Source organism: Mesoplodon mirus (assembly GCF_964341445.2).
Source record: "Mesoplodon mirus genome assembly, chromosome: 3".
NCBI lineage: Eukaryota > Metazoa > Chordata > Mammalia > Artiodactyla > Ziphiidae > Mesoplodon > Mesoplodon mirus.
The window spans coordinates 28,480,036-28,500,155 of record NC_138978.1 but is presented as its reverse complement, the minus strand read 5'-3'; the positions used below and the strand labels follow the sequence as shown (position 1 = coordinate 28,500,155).

At 38.1% G+C, this 20,120-nt stretch overlaps 1 protein-coding gene and 1 pseudogene across 3 annotated transcripts in view; both read left to right on the top strand.

Annotated features, from left to right (window-relative positions):
• PTP4A2 (protein tyrosine phosphatase 4A2) overlaps positions 1 to 17,929 on the top strand; it is a 39,043-nt gene extending 21,114 nt beyond the window's left edge. For both annotated transcript variants that reach the window (XM_082616363.1, XM_082616362.1), the window contains 5 exons: positions 5,376 to 6,077; positions 8,278 to 8,370; positions 12,652 to 12,782; positions 14,086 to 14,160; positions 15,401 to 17,929. In XM_082616363.1, coding sequence (XP_082472489.1) covers positions 5,982 to 6,077; positions 8,278 to 8,370; positions 12,652 to 12,782; positions 14,086 to 14,160; positions 15,401 to 15,509 — 504 coding nt within the window. In that variant the 5' untranslated portion in view covers positions 5,376 to 5,981 and the 3' untranslated portion in view covers positions 15,510 to 17,929. The remainder of the gene's footprint in view (positions 1 to 5,375; positions 6,078 to 8,277; positions 8,371 to 12,651; positions 12,783 to 14,085; positions 14,161 to 15,400) is intronic.
• LOC309799101 (methylosome protein WDR77-like) overlaps positions 1 to 20,120 on the top strand; it is a 460,959-nt pseudogene that overhangs the window by 11,110 nt on the left and 429,729 nt on the right. The window lies entirely within an intron of this gene.

The following is a 20,120-nucleotide window of genomic DNA, read 5'->3' as shown; positions in this document are numbered from 1 at the left end:
CTTAACAGTTACTCAGGGCCTTGACTTTTTTTTCCCCACAGACCCCATATCCAGTCTGTGGACAAATCTTTTTGGGTTCCACCTCAAGGTATATCTTGAAACTGATTCATATCCTCTCTACTGCTACTGCTTTGGCCCAAGCTACCATTATCTGTCTCCTGGATTATAGCATCAAGTTCCTACCGGATCTCCCTGCTTCCACCCTTACTACTCATAATCTGTCTCCATATAGCATCTAGAGTGATCCTTTTAAACATAGGTTGTCACTCTTGCTTGAAACCTCTTATTTTTCTCTGAATAAAAGCCAAATACTTCTGTTGGCCTGTAAGCCTCTCCTTTTATTTCTCTGACCCTTCATTCCCTTGCCTTATCTGCTCCAGTAGCACTGGCCCCCTTGCTGTTCCTAGAACACTCCAAGCATAGCCCCACCTCATAACCTTTGCAAGAGCTAATCCCTCTGCCTAGAATGCTTCCTCAAATATCTATTTGGCTCAAAACCCCAGGCCTAGGATAAAAGGTCACTTTTTTCATTGAGGCGTTCCCTGCTAGCCTTATTTAAAAGTGGAATCCCCTCTCCCTTCTGACACTGCAGATTCCCCTGCTTTGCATTTTTCTCCATAGCAGTGGCATGTTTTATTTATCTTTTTCTGCCTGCTAAAATATAAGGTCCATCCTGACAGGAATTTTTGTTTGTTTACTGCTCTTGCTGCCCCTATAAGAATATATGGTACATATTATGTATCCAATAAATATTTGAATTTATACATTCTTAACTGGCCAAATTGCAGTGTCTAGTCCTTCATGAGAATGAATTCTTTACTGTTGACAGATTATTCATACTTAAGGGAAATGCAGGTGTCTTCAATGAGGTGAAATGAATTTGTTTTAGGAAAAAATTGTTGCAAGGTGTTAGTCTTGTATACCGTATTATGCTTTCATGTTGTCTGCTTGGAGAAACCACGCTGACTTAAATTTGTATGACTTCCTGTAGAATTTCTGGCAAGAAAGTAAACAGTAAATGTATACTCGTTCCTCAGACCTTTGCTTTTAGATTTTATTTTCTAAGATCTAGAGTTCTTTTGTACATTTACTTATAATGTACTGTTTTTAATTTGGTGAATACTGGCATAACCTATCAAATTAGAGGGTTATTGCATCATCACTTTAACTTGTAAATAGAGGTGATTTCAGTGGAAAGCTTGTTGTGAGTGGCTTGACACGATTTTTAAAAGGATGCCCAGTAAGTGTGGGTTACATTAAATGGGGCTGATTTTGTAAAGTTCGTTCATGTCCTTGAATTCTCTATATTTATATTTGAACTTAGAATTACAGTTGCCAAAGCAGGATCTGAATTTTACTCCATAATTTAGTATCTTTAACAAAGAAGAAAACTGTCTTTCTGGAAATGTGTAGGTACAGGCTTGCCAGGGACAGAGGGACTAGCCCTTTTGAGGCTCTTTGTAATTCAGTGGTTATAGCTCTGTTAAGGATGTAATTAAATTGTAAATCATTGTAGGTTCTTTATCACCCTAGAATTAAAAATTAAAGGGACTTCTCTGGCTGTCCAGTGGTTAAGACTCTGCATTTCCAATGCCGGGGGTGTGGGTTTGATCCCTGGTCGGGGAACTAAGATCCTGCATGCCACATGGCGCAGCCCAAAAAAAAGATTAAAAAAAAATTAAAGAAATTAAGGTAATAAGTGTACATGGGAAAAAAACAGTAACTGTTTAGAAGGTATATATTGTAAATCATGCTCCTGTCTGAGTGAAAACATACTAAGTACTCACAAATATTTCTATATATACTGTTTATATTATCATGTACTTTGCTTTTTTCACTTATTAGTATCTCTTGGCCATCTTCCCACATCAGTTTATATAGGTGTTTTATTCTTTTTAACCTCTCCACGGTTTTCCGTTTTAACACTGTGCCATGGTTAAGTGATGGATATTGTATTATTTCATGCATTTTGGCTTTTGGTTCTCATCTAGGTAGATGTTAGCAGTAGAGCATTGACACTGGATATTTAAACTTGTAACATACCCCTCTTCAGAGTTTTAAGTAGTCTCTGTTGTGTTATTGACTTAGTCTTACTGGCAGTGCACTGTCTTAGCTTGGTAGACCTTTGCTTGCTTGTTCTTGCAGCCTCCTTTCTTCATTCTTCTTGATCTTTTCCCTTCCCTCTTTAATTTAAAAGGATTTCTCTGTCACAGACCATCGTTTCTAATCCTTCAGTGAAGTCATATTCTTTTGTTAAAAATGGAAATGTTGCCTAGGAAATGGAAATTCCCAAGTTCAACATTTTAAAAGTTAGATTCTATAAAAGATAAAGGGTGGAGAGAATATTTGGATGCATATTTGAATTTGATCACTGTTCTGTGTCAAGTAAACCAGCCTCTTCCATCATCTGGTAAATTAAAGTAAAAATCAAATTTTACTTAAGTAGGTAGAGCAGAATCAATGCCAGAGAGAAAACTTCAGAGAAAAGTTTTCCAGTAAGGTATACAGGTGCTGAGTTTATGCTAAAATGTCTGGCTCTGTAACTGTTGAGTACTTTCCAGCTGTGGTAGGTTGTTTATGATTTTTTTTACAGACTGTTTGCTTTGCATTCTTATGGGTGTCACAGAAACTAACATTAGTTTATCTGAATTGACAGGTGCAAGAACATTTAACTGTTAATGTGTAGTTGAACTCCTGGGGGAGGGGGAAGGAACAGAAGCTTGCTTTTATCATGCATCTGTTAACACTGATAGAACATAGTGTTTCATTTGGCAGAAGTTCCTTTGCTGGAGATCTCAGTATGGTATTAAGAATTGAAAATCTGGAAATTCCCTGGTGGTCCAGTGGTTAGGACTCTGTGCTTTCACTGCCGGGGTCTGTGTTCGATCCGTGGTCAGGGAGCTAAGATACTGTAAGCCGTGCAGCCAAAAAAAAAGGAATTGAAAATTTAATAATAAGTTATCCTTATCCCTGGGAGTGGTCCTTCCAAATTGAGCTTGGAGGAATAAGATGGGATAAAGGTTGTTCTGTTTTCTGAGAAGACAAACACTGATGACTGGGTAGAAAACTTAATGCTAGAGCTGTAACCTTTTAAGCCTGGCTGTCACTACAATGCTGGTCTTTCAGTGCCTTTCTCAGCTGACACACATATTAGCTGCCATAACAGCATTAAACCAAAGGGATTCAAACAGGTTAGAATTTCCTTGTGTTTTGCTCTGCATTGCACGCAAACCATTGTTCTTTGAGTAGTTATTTTAATAGTCTTTTCTCCCCCTTATTATAAGATCACAGAGTTGCAAATGAACATCCAACCAAATATTTGAAGAAAAGTTACACTGTCATGAATAAGATTATGACTTGAAAAATATGTGGATACCTCCATTAGTCAACATTGGAGGGAAAATAAGACCTGGGTTCTTGTCCTTGATCTGCTGCTAATTAGTGTGGTCTTACTTAAGTCTTTGTAATCTCTCTGGATCCCAAACAGCATCTTTTTTTTTTAAAGGTCAGTGTATTTGATCTCTTAAGTTTCTGCCAGCTTTAAAATTCCTTGACTGTACAAGGAGTACTCTGTGAAATGTGTGATCTAAAGTGGCTGTGTTTTAGGGTTACAGTTAGAATTATGAGTTAGATTATGAGTTAGGAAGGATGATGGTGTGTATTATGTTTTTGTTAGTTTGAATGTAGAAGTTTTGTGTTTTTACTGTAGTGGATGACTCATTATGCTGAGGTATTGAAGTTCTTACAATGCCATTTTGAATTTCTTGTGTCTCTCATATTTTAGGAATGTTTTAGTTTTGCGCTTGTGTCTATGGTAATATAATCAGAAGTATATAATTTACAAAATAAAATGCCATTAAGAACATCATAAAAAGAAGACTTCAAGATAGAAGATTAGGCTTGAAAGTTTGAGGCTTAGGTTTGTTCTTACCTCTTTCAGTTTCTTCCTGCAGGCGCCTTTGTAGTCATTATCTTTCATTTGTCTGGTCACAGTCATCTTTTTTAGAGTTCTAAATAAGCATTTATTGGTGGCTTAGGGAAGAGGCAAGTAGAAGAACTTAGACCATGTCCCTATTTCCAGAGGAAATGATTTATGATTATGTTGACACTCTGACTGAGCCAGCTATACAGATTACTGTGTTTCAAAAATTCTGCCACTTCTCTTCTTGCCTTGTTTTGGTAGGAATTAATGTTTGGGCAGGAGACTGCTGTGTGAATCATTAACCTTTGGATGCTTTTGTAGTCTTGAGGTAGTGATGTGAGAAATAATAAAAAGATAAATTGGACTAGAAATGAGAGAATGGGATTTATATATTAGCTGAGTCAGCTGGAATTGTGGTACCTTGGAAAAAAATACAGGACTTTTCAGAAGAGTCTGAATTTGGGCTCAGCTAATTCATTCACCTTAGACAAGTCACTTTTCTGATCCTCTTTCCTCATTCATCATAGGTAGTTAAAAACTACTTAGAGTTGTGAGGAAAAGAAGATAACTGGTATCATATGAACTTTGTGAACTGATATCATAAATGGGGCCAATGCATATATTTTGGATTGAAAGAATTAAATCCTCAAAGTGGAATTTTGGTAAATATCCTTCATCCATTTACAGATATAATTTTAACCAAAGATAGTTAACATCAAAGCAGAAAAATAAGGAGATCATTTGATGTGAACTTTATAAAAGAGTCCATGGAGTGAAGTTTTAAGTATCTTTTAATCATTTAAAAATGATTTAAAATGATTTTAAAAATTCATTTTAAAATGACTTGAGTTAGAAATAATATTATTAGTACAGAACTTTATTCAGCCTCGTTTTGAAAAAAGGAAGACATATTTAACTTTTTTTTGGCTGCACCATGCGGCGTGTGGGATCTTAATTTCCTTACCAGGGATCAAACCTGCACCCCCTGCGTGGTGTCTTTTATTTATTTATTTTAGTATTTATTTTATTTTATTTATTTATTTGGTTGTGCTGGGTCTTAGTTGTGGCGGGCAGTCTCCTTAGTTGCGGCACATGGGCTCCTTAGTTGCGGCAGGCAGGCTCCTTAGTTGTGGCTCGAGGGCTCCTTAGTCGTGGCACGCAAACTCTTAGTTGCAGCATGCTTGTGGGATCTAGTTCCCTGACCAGGGATGGAACCCAGGCCCCCTGCATTGAGAGCTCGGAGTTTTAACCACTGGATTGCCAGGGAAGTCCCAAGATATACTTAACTTAAATCTCTGGGTATGTACTTCTGTCCTATTCTTGGTAGATAGCAGTAGTTTAGAAGTGGCACCATTTCAGATGTCTTTGGGCTCATAAAGAATGTATTCTTGACTTTGGGCATTGTGTTTGCTGTCAACCTCCAGTTCATTTTCTTTATGATTGTCTCTTCCAGGTTTTTCGTTGGAATATACGTTGCACATTTATGGCGATTCTGAGCGTGAGGGCAGACTTCTGCCAGGCTCAGCACAGCGTTTCCGCTGACAAGTGAGCTTGGAGGTTCTATGTGCCATAATTAACATTGCCTTGAAGACTCTGGACACCGAGACTGGCCTCAGAAATAGTTGGCTTTTTTTTTTTTTTTTTTCATTGCAAGCATATATCTTTTAATGACTCCAGTAAAATTAAGCATCAAGTAAACAAAAGTGGAAAGCGACCTACTCTTTTAACTTGTCTCACTAGTGCCTAAATGTAGTAAAGGCTGCTTAAGTTTCGTATGTAGTTGGATTGTTTTGGAGTCCGAAGGTATCCATCAGCAGACATTGAGGCCCAAATTGAATTTGGATTCAAGTGGATTCTAAATACTTCTGCTTATCTTGAAGGGAGAAGCTTCTTAAAGAATAAACAAGTTGAATAGAGAAAACACTGATCTATAATAGGCATTTTAGTGGTCTTTTTAATGTTTTCTGCTGTGAAACATTTCAAGATTTATTGATTTTTTTTTTTTTTCATTTTCCCCATCACACTCACACACGCACGCTCACACTTTTTATTTGCCATAATGAACCGTCCAGCCCCTGTGGAGATCTCTTATGAGAACATGCGTTTTCTGATAACCCACAACCCTACCAATGCTACCCTCAACAAATTCACAGAGGTAAGATTGTAGCATGGTCTACTTTTTGGATTGATTTATAGGTAAAATCCTGTTAAAAATTAACACCACTGTAAAGAAATCTTATACCACAAAGCCATTTATTTCTGTGATTGGAGTATGGATGATATGGATCCTGTGGATCTTACCAGTCTTTGTTTGAATTGAGTTGAATTAGTTAAAACAGATTTTTAAAAGAACATTTATGGAATTTGAGGAGATCTTAGAGATTGTCTAGAACTGTATTTTTGTTTTGTTTTGTTTTTTTGTGTGTGTGTGTTACTTTCTGCTTTATAACAAAGTGAATCAGTTATACATATACATCTGTTCCCATATCCCTTCCCTCTTGCGTCTCCCTAGTACTGTGTTTTTTCCTTTGAACATTATTAGCAGTTCTTTTCTTACAGTTTCAGTAATAAAGCTAATTAACATTTATTGAATACTTAGTACGTACCCAGCATTACAAGTAGCAATTTTATGCATTATATCATTTACTCCTCACAATAACCCTATGAGGTATAGGTACCATTATTTCCCTTACAGATGAGGAAACTGAGGTTCAGAGTGGTTTAGTAATTTGCCTGAAGGCACACAGTATGTGGTAGAACTATCTCTGACACTAAAACCCATTTCTTCCTAAAATGCCCTAACCACTTTTGATGAAAAGCTACCCTACAACTACTTAGCAGTAGGAACCACATTATTCAAGGGTCCAGAAATTTAGGGGAAGGAAAGGTATTATAGGTAGCATTTTTATGTCAGATCCTGCATTTTTTCTATTGGTGGTAGTAGAGAAGCATTTTGTACTTCATTCAACAGGCATTTGAATGTAAGCTTTTTAATCATTCTCAGATTGTTCAGTCTCAGTGATTTCTGTTGATGTATTTATGGAGTAGACTTAGAGAGCTAGATGAACTCCTAGGGATTCTAAATCTACCTCTCTCACTTTACAGATGGCAAAACTGAGTTCAGAAGAGGTTTTGACTTGCTGAAGGTCACAAATATTTACCATAAAAAATTTCTACTGGAAACTTTCAATGAACAGCTACTGTGGAGTTCATTTTAATGGGATTTTATTTGTATTTTGAAATTTTTAAAAATTTGACTCATTATATAACATTAACAACTTTCCTGAGTCTGTTTTATGAGAAGGCATTTCTGTGAATAATAAAGTCCTTTAGTAATTAAAATAACTTTTCTCTTTAGATACCCAGATGATGGACACTTCTTGTAGGATATCACTGTCCTGCTTATTTATATTTTTAATTCTCTGAGCTTCTTAACTTTGTGTACACAGCGTACAAGTTAATTCCAGGCCGGTATGCCCTCAGGTTGTTCAGTCACCTTTAAGCCTGGCTGAATTACATGATACTATTTTCAGCCTGTGGATTCCTTGGTCATAGACTCCTGCAGCTATAAAAAGATGTCGATGGCCTCTTGAAGTTAGTTAGTGACTGGATTAGGCATTACTGTAGGAAAACTTTTAAAGGAGCAAGACTTCTGGCTGTAATTGTGTGTTACTTGACTTTGTAATATAATACCACTTTTTAATCTTAATTTCAAAATTGCTTTTGTTTCTTTAAAAAGCAATATGTACTTAGTACATAAAAATGAGAAGATACAGATAAGCAAAAGACAATTTAAAAATACTGTTAATACCTGGCGTCTAGATTTTTTTCTGTATTTATGTATATATTTATAAATATACATATAGATAGGATCACACTGTGTATTTTAGAAAAGTTTCCCCCAACCTCCTTAGTATTATTTTTATAGCTGTCATAGTATTCTGTATGGATGTGCTATACTTTCTTTAACCATTCACCTGTTTTTGGACCATTAATGTTTCTGTCTTTATACCATCCCAAACAACCTGTGCTGAACATGCTGGTACCTAAATCTTTGTGTATATCTTTAATTATTTCTTTAGTATAAATTCCCAGAAGTAGAATTTCTAGGTCAAAGTGTATGTGTGTTTTTAAAGTTTTTGCATTAATGCTATGAAATTGCCCCTTACAAAGATGGGCCTTATTGATGCTTCCGCTTTGAATGCAAGAATGTCTATTGTATATGTTGTTACAACGAGAACGATTTTGATCTTTGTCTGAGAATGAGGTCTCGTTTCAGTTTATAAGAGTATATTTTTAAAGCTTGCATTGCAGATTCTAAAAACAAGTTTCCTTATATTTGTTTTTCTTTAAAGGAACTTAAGAAGTATGGAGTGACAACTTTGGTTCGAGTTTGTGATGCTACATATGATAAAGCACCAGTTGAAAAAGAAGGAATCCACGTTCTAGTGAGTGTGTAGTGTTTTAATTTTTCACTACAAACAATTGTACCTTTCAAACATAGATATTTTTAAAACTTGGCACTCATAGTTTGCTTTTTAAACTTACAGGAGATACAATAATCATAGCAATCTGTTAAAATTCCTTTGGATTGGCAGTTTGTTCATTTATGCCCTTGAAGTCTACAGATGCAGAGTATTTTCAACAAAAAAGGCAAAATTTAGTGCACACTTATTTCAAGAAAATGGAAATTTCATTTTTTCTCTCTAGGAAATTAATGTGATATTTAGCTTTTGTTTCTAGGCTACTGGTTTGAAGCTAACTGAAAGTAGTTTCCATCAGACATTCTTTTTTTTTTTTTTTTTTTTTTGCTGTACGCAGGCTTCTCACTGTTGTGGCCTCTCCCGTTGCGGAGCACAGGCTCCGGACGCACAGGCTCAGCGGCCATGGCTCATGGGCCTAGCTGCTCTGCGGCATGTGGGATCCTCCCAGACCAGGGCACGAACCCGTGTCCCCTGCATCGGCAGGCGGACTCTCATCCACTGCGCCACCAGGGAAGCCCCCATCAGACATTCTTAAATCACATGGAAATATTCTCTCTTGCTTTGCAAGTACAAATTGGTTACTTAATATTTTGTGGATAACTTGTAGGGGACAAAAAGGTGGGAGAAGAGCATATAGGGAGAGGGAGAAGGCACCTTGCTCCAGAGTAATTAGCATAGCTTCTGATACTTTTTGGTAGGTTTCTAAGAAGCATTGTATGATTAGATTTCTTTCATAATTCAGTTTGAATATAGTGATTGGGATTATTTTGAATTAAATTTCTCCTTGGCCCCTAAATATGCTATTTCATTATTGGAAACAGGAACTTCGGATTAGGTAAAATTTTATACTTTATTCCCTAAAAAGTTGTCTAAATTACAGTAGCATGTATTGAAATGACCTTGTAGTCTTAGCGTCTTAGAGCTGTTTGACATGGTTGTGGGAGGGCATTGTAGTGCGAAGAGAACTGAAGAGTTTTGAAGTAGTTGCGTAGGAAGAAAGTAATAAGGAAGATGATGGTACAAGGTTATGTGACTTTTTTTTTTTTTTTTTTTTTTTTTTTTGCGATACGCGGGCCTCTCACTGTTGTGGCCTCTCCCGTTGCGGAGCACAGGCTCCGGATGCGCAGGCTCAGCGGCCATGGCTCATGGGCCTAGCCGCTCCGCGGCATGTGGGATCTTCCCAGACCGGGGTATGAACCCATGTCCCCTGTATTGGCAGGCGGACTCTCAACCACTGCGCCACCAGGGAAGCCCCTATGTGCCTATTTTTTATTGAGAGTTAGCTCTGTAGTCTTTACTGCATTGGTTAGTAGTTGAGAAGGCAGTTGATGCAAAGAAAATAAATGTCCTGTTGGTAAGGCAGTTGTCTCACATCTGATACATAAACTTTCCTCACTTCCACATTGGTGAAAACACAAAAATCAAATAGCCAAACATTATGTTTTTTTAAATGTATTTTAATAGTATGGCATGGTAATAATACTTTGCTTGCATTCCTATTTCTAAATGACTTTAAGGTCTCCTGGCTGGAAATCACTGGGGTTTAAGTATAAATATGTATAAAATGTAGCCCTGTGTTTAAAAAAATAAAAACAGAATTTTAAGTTCTGAAATTAAACCAAATACAAGATCCTTTTCCTGTATTGTATGTTCTTTAGTGGGTAGATGAGAAATCAGTTTGTCTTGACAGTTGGCAGGGTGAGAAAATGAACTGCAGATTGACCATAGTCTGTTTGAATCAGTAGTGTTGGTAAACACCTTTATGAAATAGAAATGACTAAGGAACTTGAAGTAGGTTGTAGAAGATAATGGTAGATCTGGGATTTATTCCAAGCCTTTAAATCTAGGCTTTTGTTTTGTTTTAAAGAGCTGTGATCAGATAAAATTAAAGGTCTAACCAAAGCTTGAAAAAAACAAGGATATTTAGAATTAAGCTTGGAATTTCTTTTTTCTCTAGGCAGAATTTTTTTTTAATTTTTTAAAATAAACTTTATTTTTTAGAGCAATTTTAGGTTCACAGCACAACTGAACAGAAGGTACAGAGATTTCCCATATATGCCCTGACCCTACCCATGCATAGCTTCCCCCATAATCAACATCCCCCGCCAGAGTGGTACACTTGTTACAACTGATGAACCTACACTGATACATCATCATCACCCAAAGTCTATAATTTACATTAGGGTTTGCTCTTGGTGTTGTATATTCTAGGGGTTTTGACTAATACATAATGACATGTATCCACCACTATAGTATCATACAGAGTCGTTTCATGACCCTAGAAATCCTCTGTGTTCCACCTATTCATCCCTCCCTTCTCCCTAATGCCTAGGCAGAAATTTTAGTTTAAGTTGGACTGCTAATTTACTTTTGCTAGGTGAAGAGGGTTTGGAACACTTTATAAGAGGATATTCCCAAAGTGAGACCTTTCAACCCTTTGACCAATGTTGTTGTAAATCAGAGGCACATTGGAAAAGACTAATGATGGTTTCAGCCATGTCAGTTTGAAGTTCAGGTGCTTCTAAATTACTGCTTTAGTGATTTTTTTGGATAGAAACTGCTTGTATGAGTAAGTAAATCATGTTTCATATTATTGTTTCTTAACTAGATGCATTTTAGGGAGTCTTAGAGGAAGTAAGCTCTTGACTAAGGTACTTACTAGTTTTACTACTATTTACAGTTAAACTCTGTAGTGACATTGATAGTGATAACATTGACAGCCCTTTAATGATGGGGCGTAGTTGACAAACATAATGTGCTGTCCTGGCTAATGGGCTCCATGAAGTGTTCTAGTGGTGCCAGTAATGAGTGAAGAGTCAGTTTAGTGCTCTGTCACTTTTCCCTTTTTCCTTCTCTAATATTTTAAAGTGTCCTTATCCAGTCTCATTAGAATAGTATTGTTAAAAAAAAAAATTCCCAGTGTCTTTGCATTTCTGTCCTTGAAGTTAGATGGGACAGAGTATATGATGCAACATGTGAATGTCCCTTCCCTTTTTTCTTCAAAATGACTTGTGTTGGTTTCTCAGGACCTTGTGCGAGGTAACAAGGAAGATAAATCCCTGCCTGTATTGTGAATGTACATGGGGTTGGTCTTAATTGAAAAACAACCCAAATAAATGAATATAAAAAGAGAAGGGAATACTTGAGAAAATGGTTTTCATTTCCTCAGGATCATATCATGTGGCACTGTAAAATGGGATGTGTATAATTTAGGCAGAGCCTTAAAAATATTTGCTGCTTGACTTTAAAAAAAACACATATGTAAGCACAAAGATGGTAGTATGTTTTTATTATGATCTGCTGTTGGAAATTACTTATCAGAGAGTCTTTAAAGAAAAGACATCATAACTTAGAGCTGTTTGGGGATAATCCTCAAAAATATTTATATTTGTAGAGACCAATGAGATACCAGTTGGTACACTTCGCCAAAATGGACTTCTAAATCTTATTGACAGATGGTGTGTCCTCTCTTACTTCGTCTTGGTTTTAATTTTAGTTGTCTCTATTATGTCTAATTACTGCTCTATTCAGATAAAATATTTGAAGAATGCTAACCTCTTATCACTCTGATAAGAGATATTTCCAAAGAAAAAGTTTGATGCTTATGATGCTGGTTATGTATGCTTCATTGAGAAGGCTAGGTTGGCACACTTGAATTTTGATCTTGGATCATTTTTCAGAAGTGATCAGAATTGTGTGGTTAAGTATAGGTACACGGGGCTTCCCTGGTGGTACAGTGGTTGAGAATCTGCCTGCCAGTGCAGGGGACACAGGTTTGAGCCCTGGTCCGAGAAGATCCCACATGCCGTGGAGCACTAAGCCCGTGAACCACAACTACTGAGCCCGCGCACCACAGCTACTGAAGCCTGTGAGCCTAGAGCCCATGCACTGCAACGGGAGAGGCCACGGCAACAAGAAGCCCGCGCACCGCAACGAAGAGTAGCCCCCACTTGCCGCAACTAGAGAGAGCCCGTGCGCAGCAACAAAGACCCAATGCAGCACTAAATACATACATACATACATACATACATACATACATACATACATACATATATACATACATACATATATACATACATACATACATACATACATACATACATACATACATACATGTTTTTAAAAAAAATAGGTACATGTAGAACAGTTAGTGCAATTAGGCCTGCCCTGTGTATACAGCTGTTGTGCATTAGGATGTTAATTCTGGAAAATACCAATTTAATGTAAAAGACCTTTTCCTCCCAGGATTGGCCTTTTGACGATGGAGCGCCACCCCCTAATCAGATAGTTGACGATTGGCTAAACCTACTAAAAACCAAATTTCGTGAAGAACCAGGTTGCTGTGTTGCAGTGCATTGTGTTGCAGGACTGGGAAGGTAAGCTCTTCCCCTTTTGTCTGTGAATTCATTATCAAAAATTTCACTTTGATAGAAACTGCATTTATTATGCTAAATATTAAGTTGCCTGAAAGGAAAGGAAATGAGAGCAAAAGCTGGTGTAATGATTTCTCAAAATAACTTTTTATGTTTCATTGTTTGTCTGAGTCTGGGTTTAGTGGGTGGTTCATAAGTTGTTTTGAAACTGGTTTAATGTAATTATCTTATCTTTGAGCCAAAAATACAGTCTTAATTCAGTTTCTCCATTTCCAGTAATCAAAGGTTTAGGTGTTTGAAATGGGCAACAAAGTTAAAATAACTTTAGATTTGAAGAATCTGTATGTGGTTAATTTTAGATTGAGATGAATGGAAGTTAATAGATGAAGAGCAGTTGGTTGAACCTTAAATTCTTGAAAGGAAATGTATGGAGAATGAAAGTTGACTTTGATTTTAAAATCTTTTTCCTTGAGCACTGCATGGAGTGGTGTTGCAACACTCATCAACAGTAGATTAAATGTCAATTTATAATGTGCACTTTGACTCCAAACATTAATGCAAGCTGCTGTTGCCTCAAGGTGGTGATGACTCAGGCTGTTACCTCTGCTTAACCCTTTCGTTTGCTATTTTCCTTTTTTGCAGTTTAGTGTTGTACAGTTCTTCAGGGTCAGACATCTCCAGTCCTTATCCTGATTTGGGGCAGTTTTTTAAGTTAATAGCTATCCTAGTTAGGTAGTCAGTCCAAAGTTAGTGCCTTATAATGGGCTTATTAAAAACATCATTTCCTTTGTTATATTAATATATATATATATATATATATATAAAGCAATTCCTGATTACGAATTCTCTGCCACTCTCCTAGCTCATGGAAAGGATTTTGTTGAGGAAGTCCAGCACCTCTTTACTATTTGATGAAGAGATGATATTAAAATTGATGAGTAACGAAAATTCTGAGACACTCAAGATAATCCATTTGGTCATTTACTATGATAACGGTTAAAGATCAGTGGATTTTTGGTGACATAAAATGATGTGAAAATTTGAGATATAATGTGATGATGTTTTGAAGAGTAAAGATCTCTTAATAAAGGTTTAGAATTTTGCACTTTACTAAAAATAGAAAATACCATAGAAGCTGTAATGATTTAGATATTTTTATTATGTAGAAAAATATCAGCTATTTTAGTATACAGGAACAATGAAAGCTCAAGCTTTACATAATTTTGGTAATAAGTAATCCTGAGTTTTAAAAAATCCTTTAATTCCAAAGACCTGTGGTTATTTACAAATGAGTTTATCTCTGCAGGGCACCTGTGCTGGTCGCACTTGCTTTGATTGAATGTGGAATGAAGTACGAAGATGCAGTTCAGTTTATAAGACAGTGAGTATGAAGTTTTATGTTCAGAAACACATAAAACAGGACCTCCCTGGTGGTCCAGTGGCTAAGACTCTGAGCTCCCAATGCAGGGGGCCCGGGTTTGATCCCTGGTCAGGGAACTAGATATCCCACAGGCCATAACTAAGAGTTCTCATGCCTCAACTAAAGATCCTGAATGCCTCAGCAAAGATCCTGCATGCCACAACTAAGACCCGGCACAGCCAAATAAATGAATAAATAAATAAATTAAAAAAAAACACACAAAGCAAAATCATACAAGAGAAAGAAATTATAAAAAATACCCATTCATAGTACAGGGTAATTTGCTATCTGTGGCTTAAAATATTATTTGAAGATATCAAAAATGGCAAGTGATAAAGAGACTCACAATAACACTACTGGCTCCCAGATTTAAAGATTTTCTAATTTAGGTGGCAGATTTGGGCATTGTAGAATATGTCCAGTATATGACTTGAACATCTAGGAGTCTTTAAAATGAATAGCTAGGTAGCTGAGTCTCAGTGATCTGGTGCCTCTTTTAATGGCTGTCCAAAATGCCTTCCAAATGTAACTCTGTGACAAAGAGGAAAGGAAGAAACTATAGAGGAGCAATTAATCACCTAGGATTCTTAAGTGACCTGTTCAGTCACAAAATCAGGATGGTAGTGCCCAGACAGAATCTTGACAGCAGTCTGGAATAACAGGCCATGCTATTTTTTTGTCCAGAATTCTTTGGCAATTATTGTCTTGCCCTTTCCCTTTCTAACCTCTTCTTAAAAAAAAAAGAGAGAAAGAAATAAAAAAATGACTGTTTGTGACAAAGGGCATGAAATGTATGGTAGCTCTAGGAAGATAACATATTTCAAGGAATGCCATCTGTGTCTGCTGCTTCATATAAATACTTCCTTATTTATCCTAAATACTTGCTGCCATTTCTAATATGAAGAATATATTAATTGGAAAGAGTATAGTCAGATGTCTCTGGATTAACCATTCTGATCTTTATTAGACGATTAATAGACTAATGAGAATTAAAGAAGAAAATTTGTCTATTCTTTTAGGAAGGCACACAGAAAGTTCATGTTTCAGTTCAGCCCTTTCACTTAAGAAGTGATGTTGTATGGGAAATATGCTGGTTTTCAGCCGTGTAGAGTTAGAAAGGCCATAGGCCATAAATACACATTTCAGTGAATCAGGCAGCTCTTTTTTTACATGATAAAGTGTGCCATTCTTGTATTTTCAGAAAAAGAAGGGGAGCATTCAATTCCAAACAGCTGCTTTACCTGGAGAAATACCGACCTAAGATGCGATTACGCTTCAGAGATACCAATGGGCATTGCTGCGTTCAGTAGAAAGAAATGTATACGAAGGCTGACTTGATCGTGGCATTTAGAGGGAACTCTTGGTACCTGGAAATGTGAATCTGGAATCTTAACTGTGTCATCAAAGTAGTGATGGATTCAGTACTCCTCAACCACTCCTAATGATTGGAAAAAAAACAAACAAAAAAGAAATCCCTCTATAACGTGAATAAAATGTTTAAGAAAAGAAAAAGAGAAAGAAAAAAAAGGATTAATTTAGTGAAGGATGATTTTGCTCCTAGTGTTGGAGTTTGAATTTCTGCCAGGATTGAATTATTTCAAAATCTCCTGTCTTTTTAAACTTTCTCAAAATAGGTCTCTAAGGAAAACCAGCAGAACATTAGTCTCTGCAGAACCATCTGTTTGGGGAGCACACTCTTCCATTATGCTTGGCACATAGATCTCCCTTTTGTGGATTTCTTTCTTTCTTGGGGGCGGGGTGGGGGAAGCACGGTGTATTTTTCCCTTCTTCTCACTTTGTTCTATCCCTCTTTTTTCCCCTGATACAAGTTGTAGGTGAAATAGGAGAAGCCCATGTTGCTATAGATGTGCGTGCAGTCTGGCAGCCTTAAGCCCACCTGGGCACTTTTAGGAAAAAAACAAAACAAAAAAACACCAAAAAAAAAAAGAAAAAAAAAAAAAAAGGCAGTGGCGTATATAGTATATGATCCAGGTGTTTTTTAGTCTTTACTGATGATGGGGTATTCATGTTAGTTTCTTTTCTTGAAAACTCTATTCAACATTAGGCAAAGTAGCCAGGAGCCTTTTTTGTTTTGATAAATTTGTGGGGAAATGGCATTTTAAGAGGAGTCTCTCAAAGAACTTAGCTGAGAGTCAAATTCATCTCTTTTCCAACCAATGAAGCTAAGTGGATGTCCCAGAGATTGTTGTTTTCGAAAGGGGAGTACTCCAGGCCGTCACTAAAGATATGTCCAGGCTGAGCATTAGCACACTTTCTACACCTTGTAGAATTGTGGGCTGTAGCATTACTCTGATTTTCTGTCTGATGATGTCAGAGAATGCTGTTAAGTGTAAAGTTTTTATTTTAGGACTTATTTGTACTCTGAATTTTCAGGAACAGTCAAAGGAGTAGCAGCAAAGACACAATATTTTAGACTTGAGAAATGCCTGTAATGGGTATTTCCCAAACTGCCCCCTATATGTACAGTTCAGTTTAACCACTGATTGCCTTGTTATTTTCTTACTAGGTCCTTTGTGAGATTAAAAAAAATTTTTTTTTGCTGGTTCAAAACCAACAATGCCTAGTGAGTATGTGTCCACAGGCCATAATAGGGTAGAAGAGAGACATAGAGCAGCTCATTGTGTAGCAAAGGGACTGTGTGGCTAGTGCAGTGGTGTAGTATCATTTCTGCAGATTCTTTGCTGGGTTCAATGTACTGATCTAGAAAAGCTGTTTTGCTGCTCCTTTGCATTTGTGACCAGGCTGCATTGACAAAGCAAGTTGGAGGATACCATCAGGGGCTCTTGCACTCTCCAGCTGAATATTACATAATTAATAGCGCTCTGCTTCTAAGGATTTGAATAAAATCTTACGGTCATCTTGTCCTGTTGGAATTTGCTGTGCAGAGCCATAAACTTTCCATTTCGTTAGGATCAGCTAGGCCAGTAGGAATGGACCGGGACCTTGTTTCACACTGATGATACCTCAGATGTTGGCTGGCTATGTGAACTGCCTATTTCCTATGCCGAATTGTTTTGATTTTTAAATAAATGAAAATCTGTAGATTCTCTTCTCCCCCATCCCAGAAAACAAAACAAAATAATGCTTTTTGAAATTGTTTCTAGGATTTTAAAGTGAAAAATGATGGTACTATCCAAAATTCTTTATTTCAGAACCTGACAGTAGATTCCTTTAACATAGGCTCAAGATCAAAACAGCATACCCTCTAAGCTCAGATAGACTGTTGACTCCAAGGGTTTTGATCAATACCAGAACAAACCTTTTTCCTTTGACATGCTCTGAGTTTTGTTGTTTGGATGGAGGGAAGGAGGGAGGGGGAGAGAGAGAGAAAGGGAGAGTGAGCGTGTGAGAGAGAGAGAGTGTGTGTGTGTGAGAGAGAGAGAGTGAGCGAGCAGTATCCACCAGTAACAGTGCCTGCCTGAGTTAGGAAAATTACATTCCTGGTTCTGTATTAGGAGAAGGGTATATAAAGCAACATGAAACATCAGCCCTCATTTTGTTTTAAATTACAGACTAATGTTAATTGTTCTCAGAACTGGATTTTCTTCAAAATTAAACATTTTTTTTCTTTTGGATTTAATGAAGTATTGCTAGCTGAAGCCAGTTTGACATGGTGAGAGAGATGTCAGACTGATGAAAGGTGTGCAGCCTGATTTAAAACCAAACCCTGAGCCCTTTTAAAGAACAATAAAACATATTTTACATGCTCTTTGTCTGTGCATTTGTTCTCCACCCTCAGGTTGAGTTTCATTTATGTCTCCTTAGAAAACTTGGTATTCTCAAGGCCTGTTTTGGATCCCACTGATAATTACTTCGGAGGTGAAATAATTAGAGGTTGGGAAGTTCGAAGATTTCATGCCTCCCATGTGTTCAGTAAGGGCAGACTTAGCAGTAGTTGGGATACATCTGGTTCAGTTCTTGGACACAACACTGCAGGAATTCAGCATCTTGTCTCTTTTCAAAGGATGTGTTTATACCACAGGTTTTTTTTTTTAATTATTTTATTTTATTTTTGGCTGCGTTGGGTCTTCGTTGCTGCACGCGGGCTTTCTCTAGTTGTGTCGAGCAGGGGCTACTCCGCTGCGGTGCGTGGGCTTCTCATTGCAGTGGCTTCTCATTGCGGAGCAGGGGTTCTAGGCACGTGGGCTTCAGTAGTTGCGGCGGGCGGGCTCAGTAGTTGTGGCTCGTGGGCTCTAGGGCGCAGGCTCAGTAGTTGTGGCACACAGGCTTAGTTGCTCCGCGGCATGTGGGATCTTCCCGGACCAGGGCACGAACCCGTATCCCCTGTGTCGGCAGGCGGACTCCCAGCCACTGTGCCACCAGGGAAGCCCACCATAGGGTTTTGATGAAGCACTGAAACTTTACTTGAACACTTTGAAGAACAGTGAGAAAGGAGGAAGTTTATATATCGGATTTGGGGGTGGGAAATTTCCCTTTAAACCATGGGTAAAACATCATCCATCCAGATAACACATTCATGTGGTGAGGTACAAAGAATGAAAAGGTAAGACACTGATCCCACTTTGGAGGACCTCAGTCCCGAAGAGGAGCCAGATATGTAGACTCTTAAACAGAGTGAGTGGTTACAGAACTATGTGACTTATAATTCCCTGATCCTCTCACCTCATGTTCTTCATTATGCAGCTTAGATTCTGTGGTCCAGTGTTAGAGTTACTATTGGCTACATAGTAAACTCCTTTGCCCCAACTCTTGCTTCATTATACTTGTCTGGCTGAACTCCAGTTTTGGTTAAGTTCAGTATGCCGCCTTCTCTGCACTTACGCAACTGAACTTGCTGGAACAGTTTATGTGTTTTTTTGTTTCTTTTTTGGCGGTACGCGGGCCCCTCACTGTTGCCTCTCCCGTTGCGGCTCCGGACGCGCAGGCTCAGCGGCCATGGCTCACGGGCCTAGTTGCTCCGCGGCATGTGGGATCTTCCCGGACGGGGGCACGAACCCGTGTCCCCTGCATCAGCAGGCGGACTCTCAACCACTGTGCCACCAGGGAAGCCCAGTTTCTGTGTTTAAAGTTATGATCTCAAGTAGACCTTAGTACCATCTGACAGTCCTACTGTGTTTCTCTATCCCATTTACTCTTTTGGTCCCCTTGAAAACGCTTACATTTTAACATCTTTCTCATCCTCACTCTGCACTTAAGACTTTAAAAAAAAAAAAACACCTTAGAAAATAGAAACAAGGAAATTCCACAGGCTTCTACCATCACATCTTTGTTGGAAGTACTTTGAAGTCACTTTTTCTTTAAATTTATTTTTGGCTGAGTTGGGTCTCTGCTGCTCGCTGGCGTTCTCTAGTTGAGGCGAACGGGGGCTACTCTTCGTTGTGGTGCGTGGGCTTCTCATTGCGATGGCTTCTCGTTGCGGAGCACGGGCTCTAGGCACGTGGGCTTCAGTAGTTGTGGCACACGGGCTCATTAGTTGTGGCACATGGTCTTGGTTGCTCTGTGGCATGTGGGATCTTCCCGGACCAGGGCTCGAACCTGTGTCCCCTGTGTTGGCAGGTATTCTTAACCACTGCGCCACCAGGGAAGCCCCTGAATCAGTTTCTTAATAACCAGTAGGGCCTTAACTAGAAGGGATTATACAAATATCATGTTAAGTGCTGTGATTATAGCACCTATAGGAAGAGTGATGATTTACTTGGTATTTGAGCACCTGCCACATACTACACACTATTCTAAGCACTTAGGATATGGTGGCAAATAAGACAGATGTTGCCCTTACAGGGTTTAAATTCTAGTGGAGAAGATAGAGAATAAGTAGGTACACATAAGTAATAAACTTTCAGATAGTGGTTCGTACTGTGAAGCTAGGAAGAAAGTAAAATAGGTAAGGGGCTAGTGACGGGTTATGTGTGGAGTTAGGTGGGATGGTCAGGGAAGAT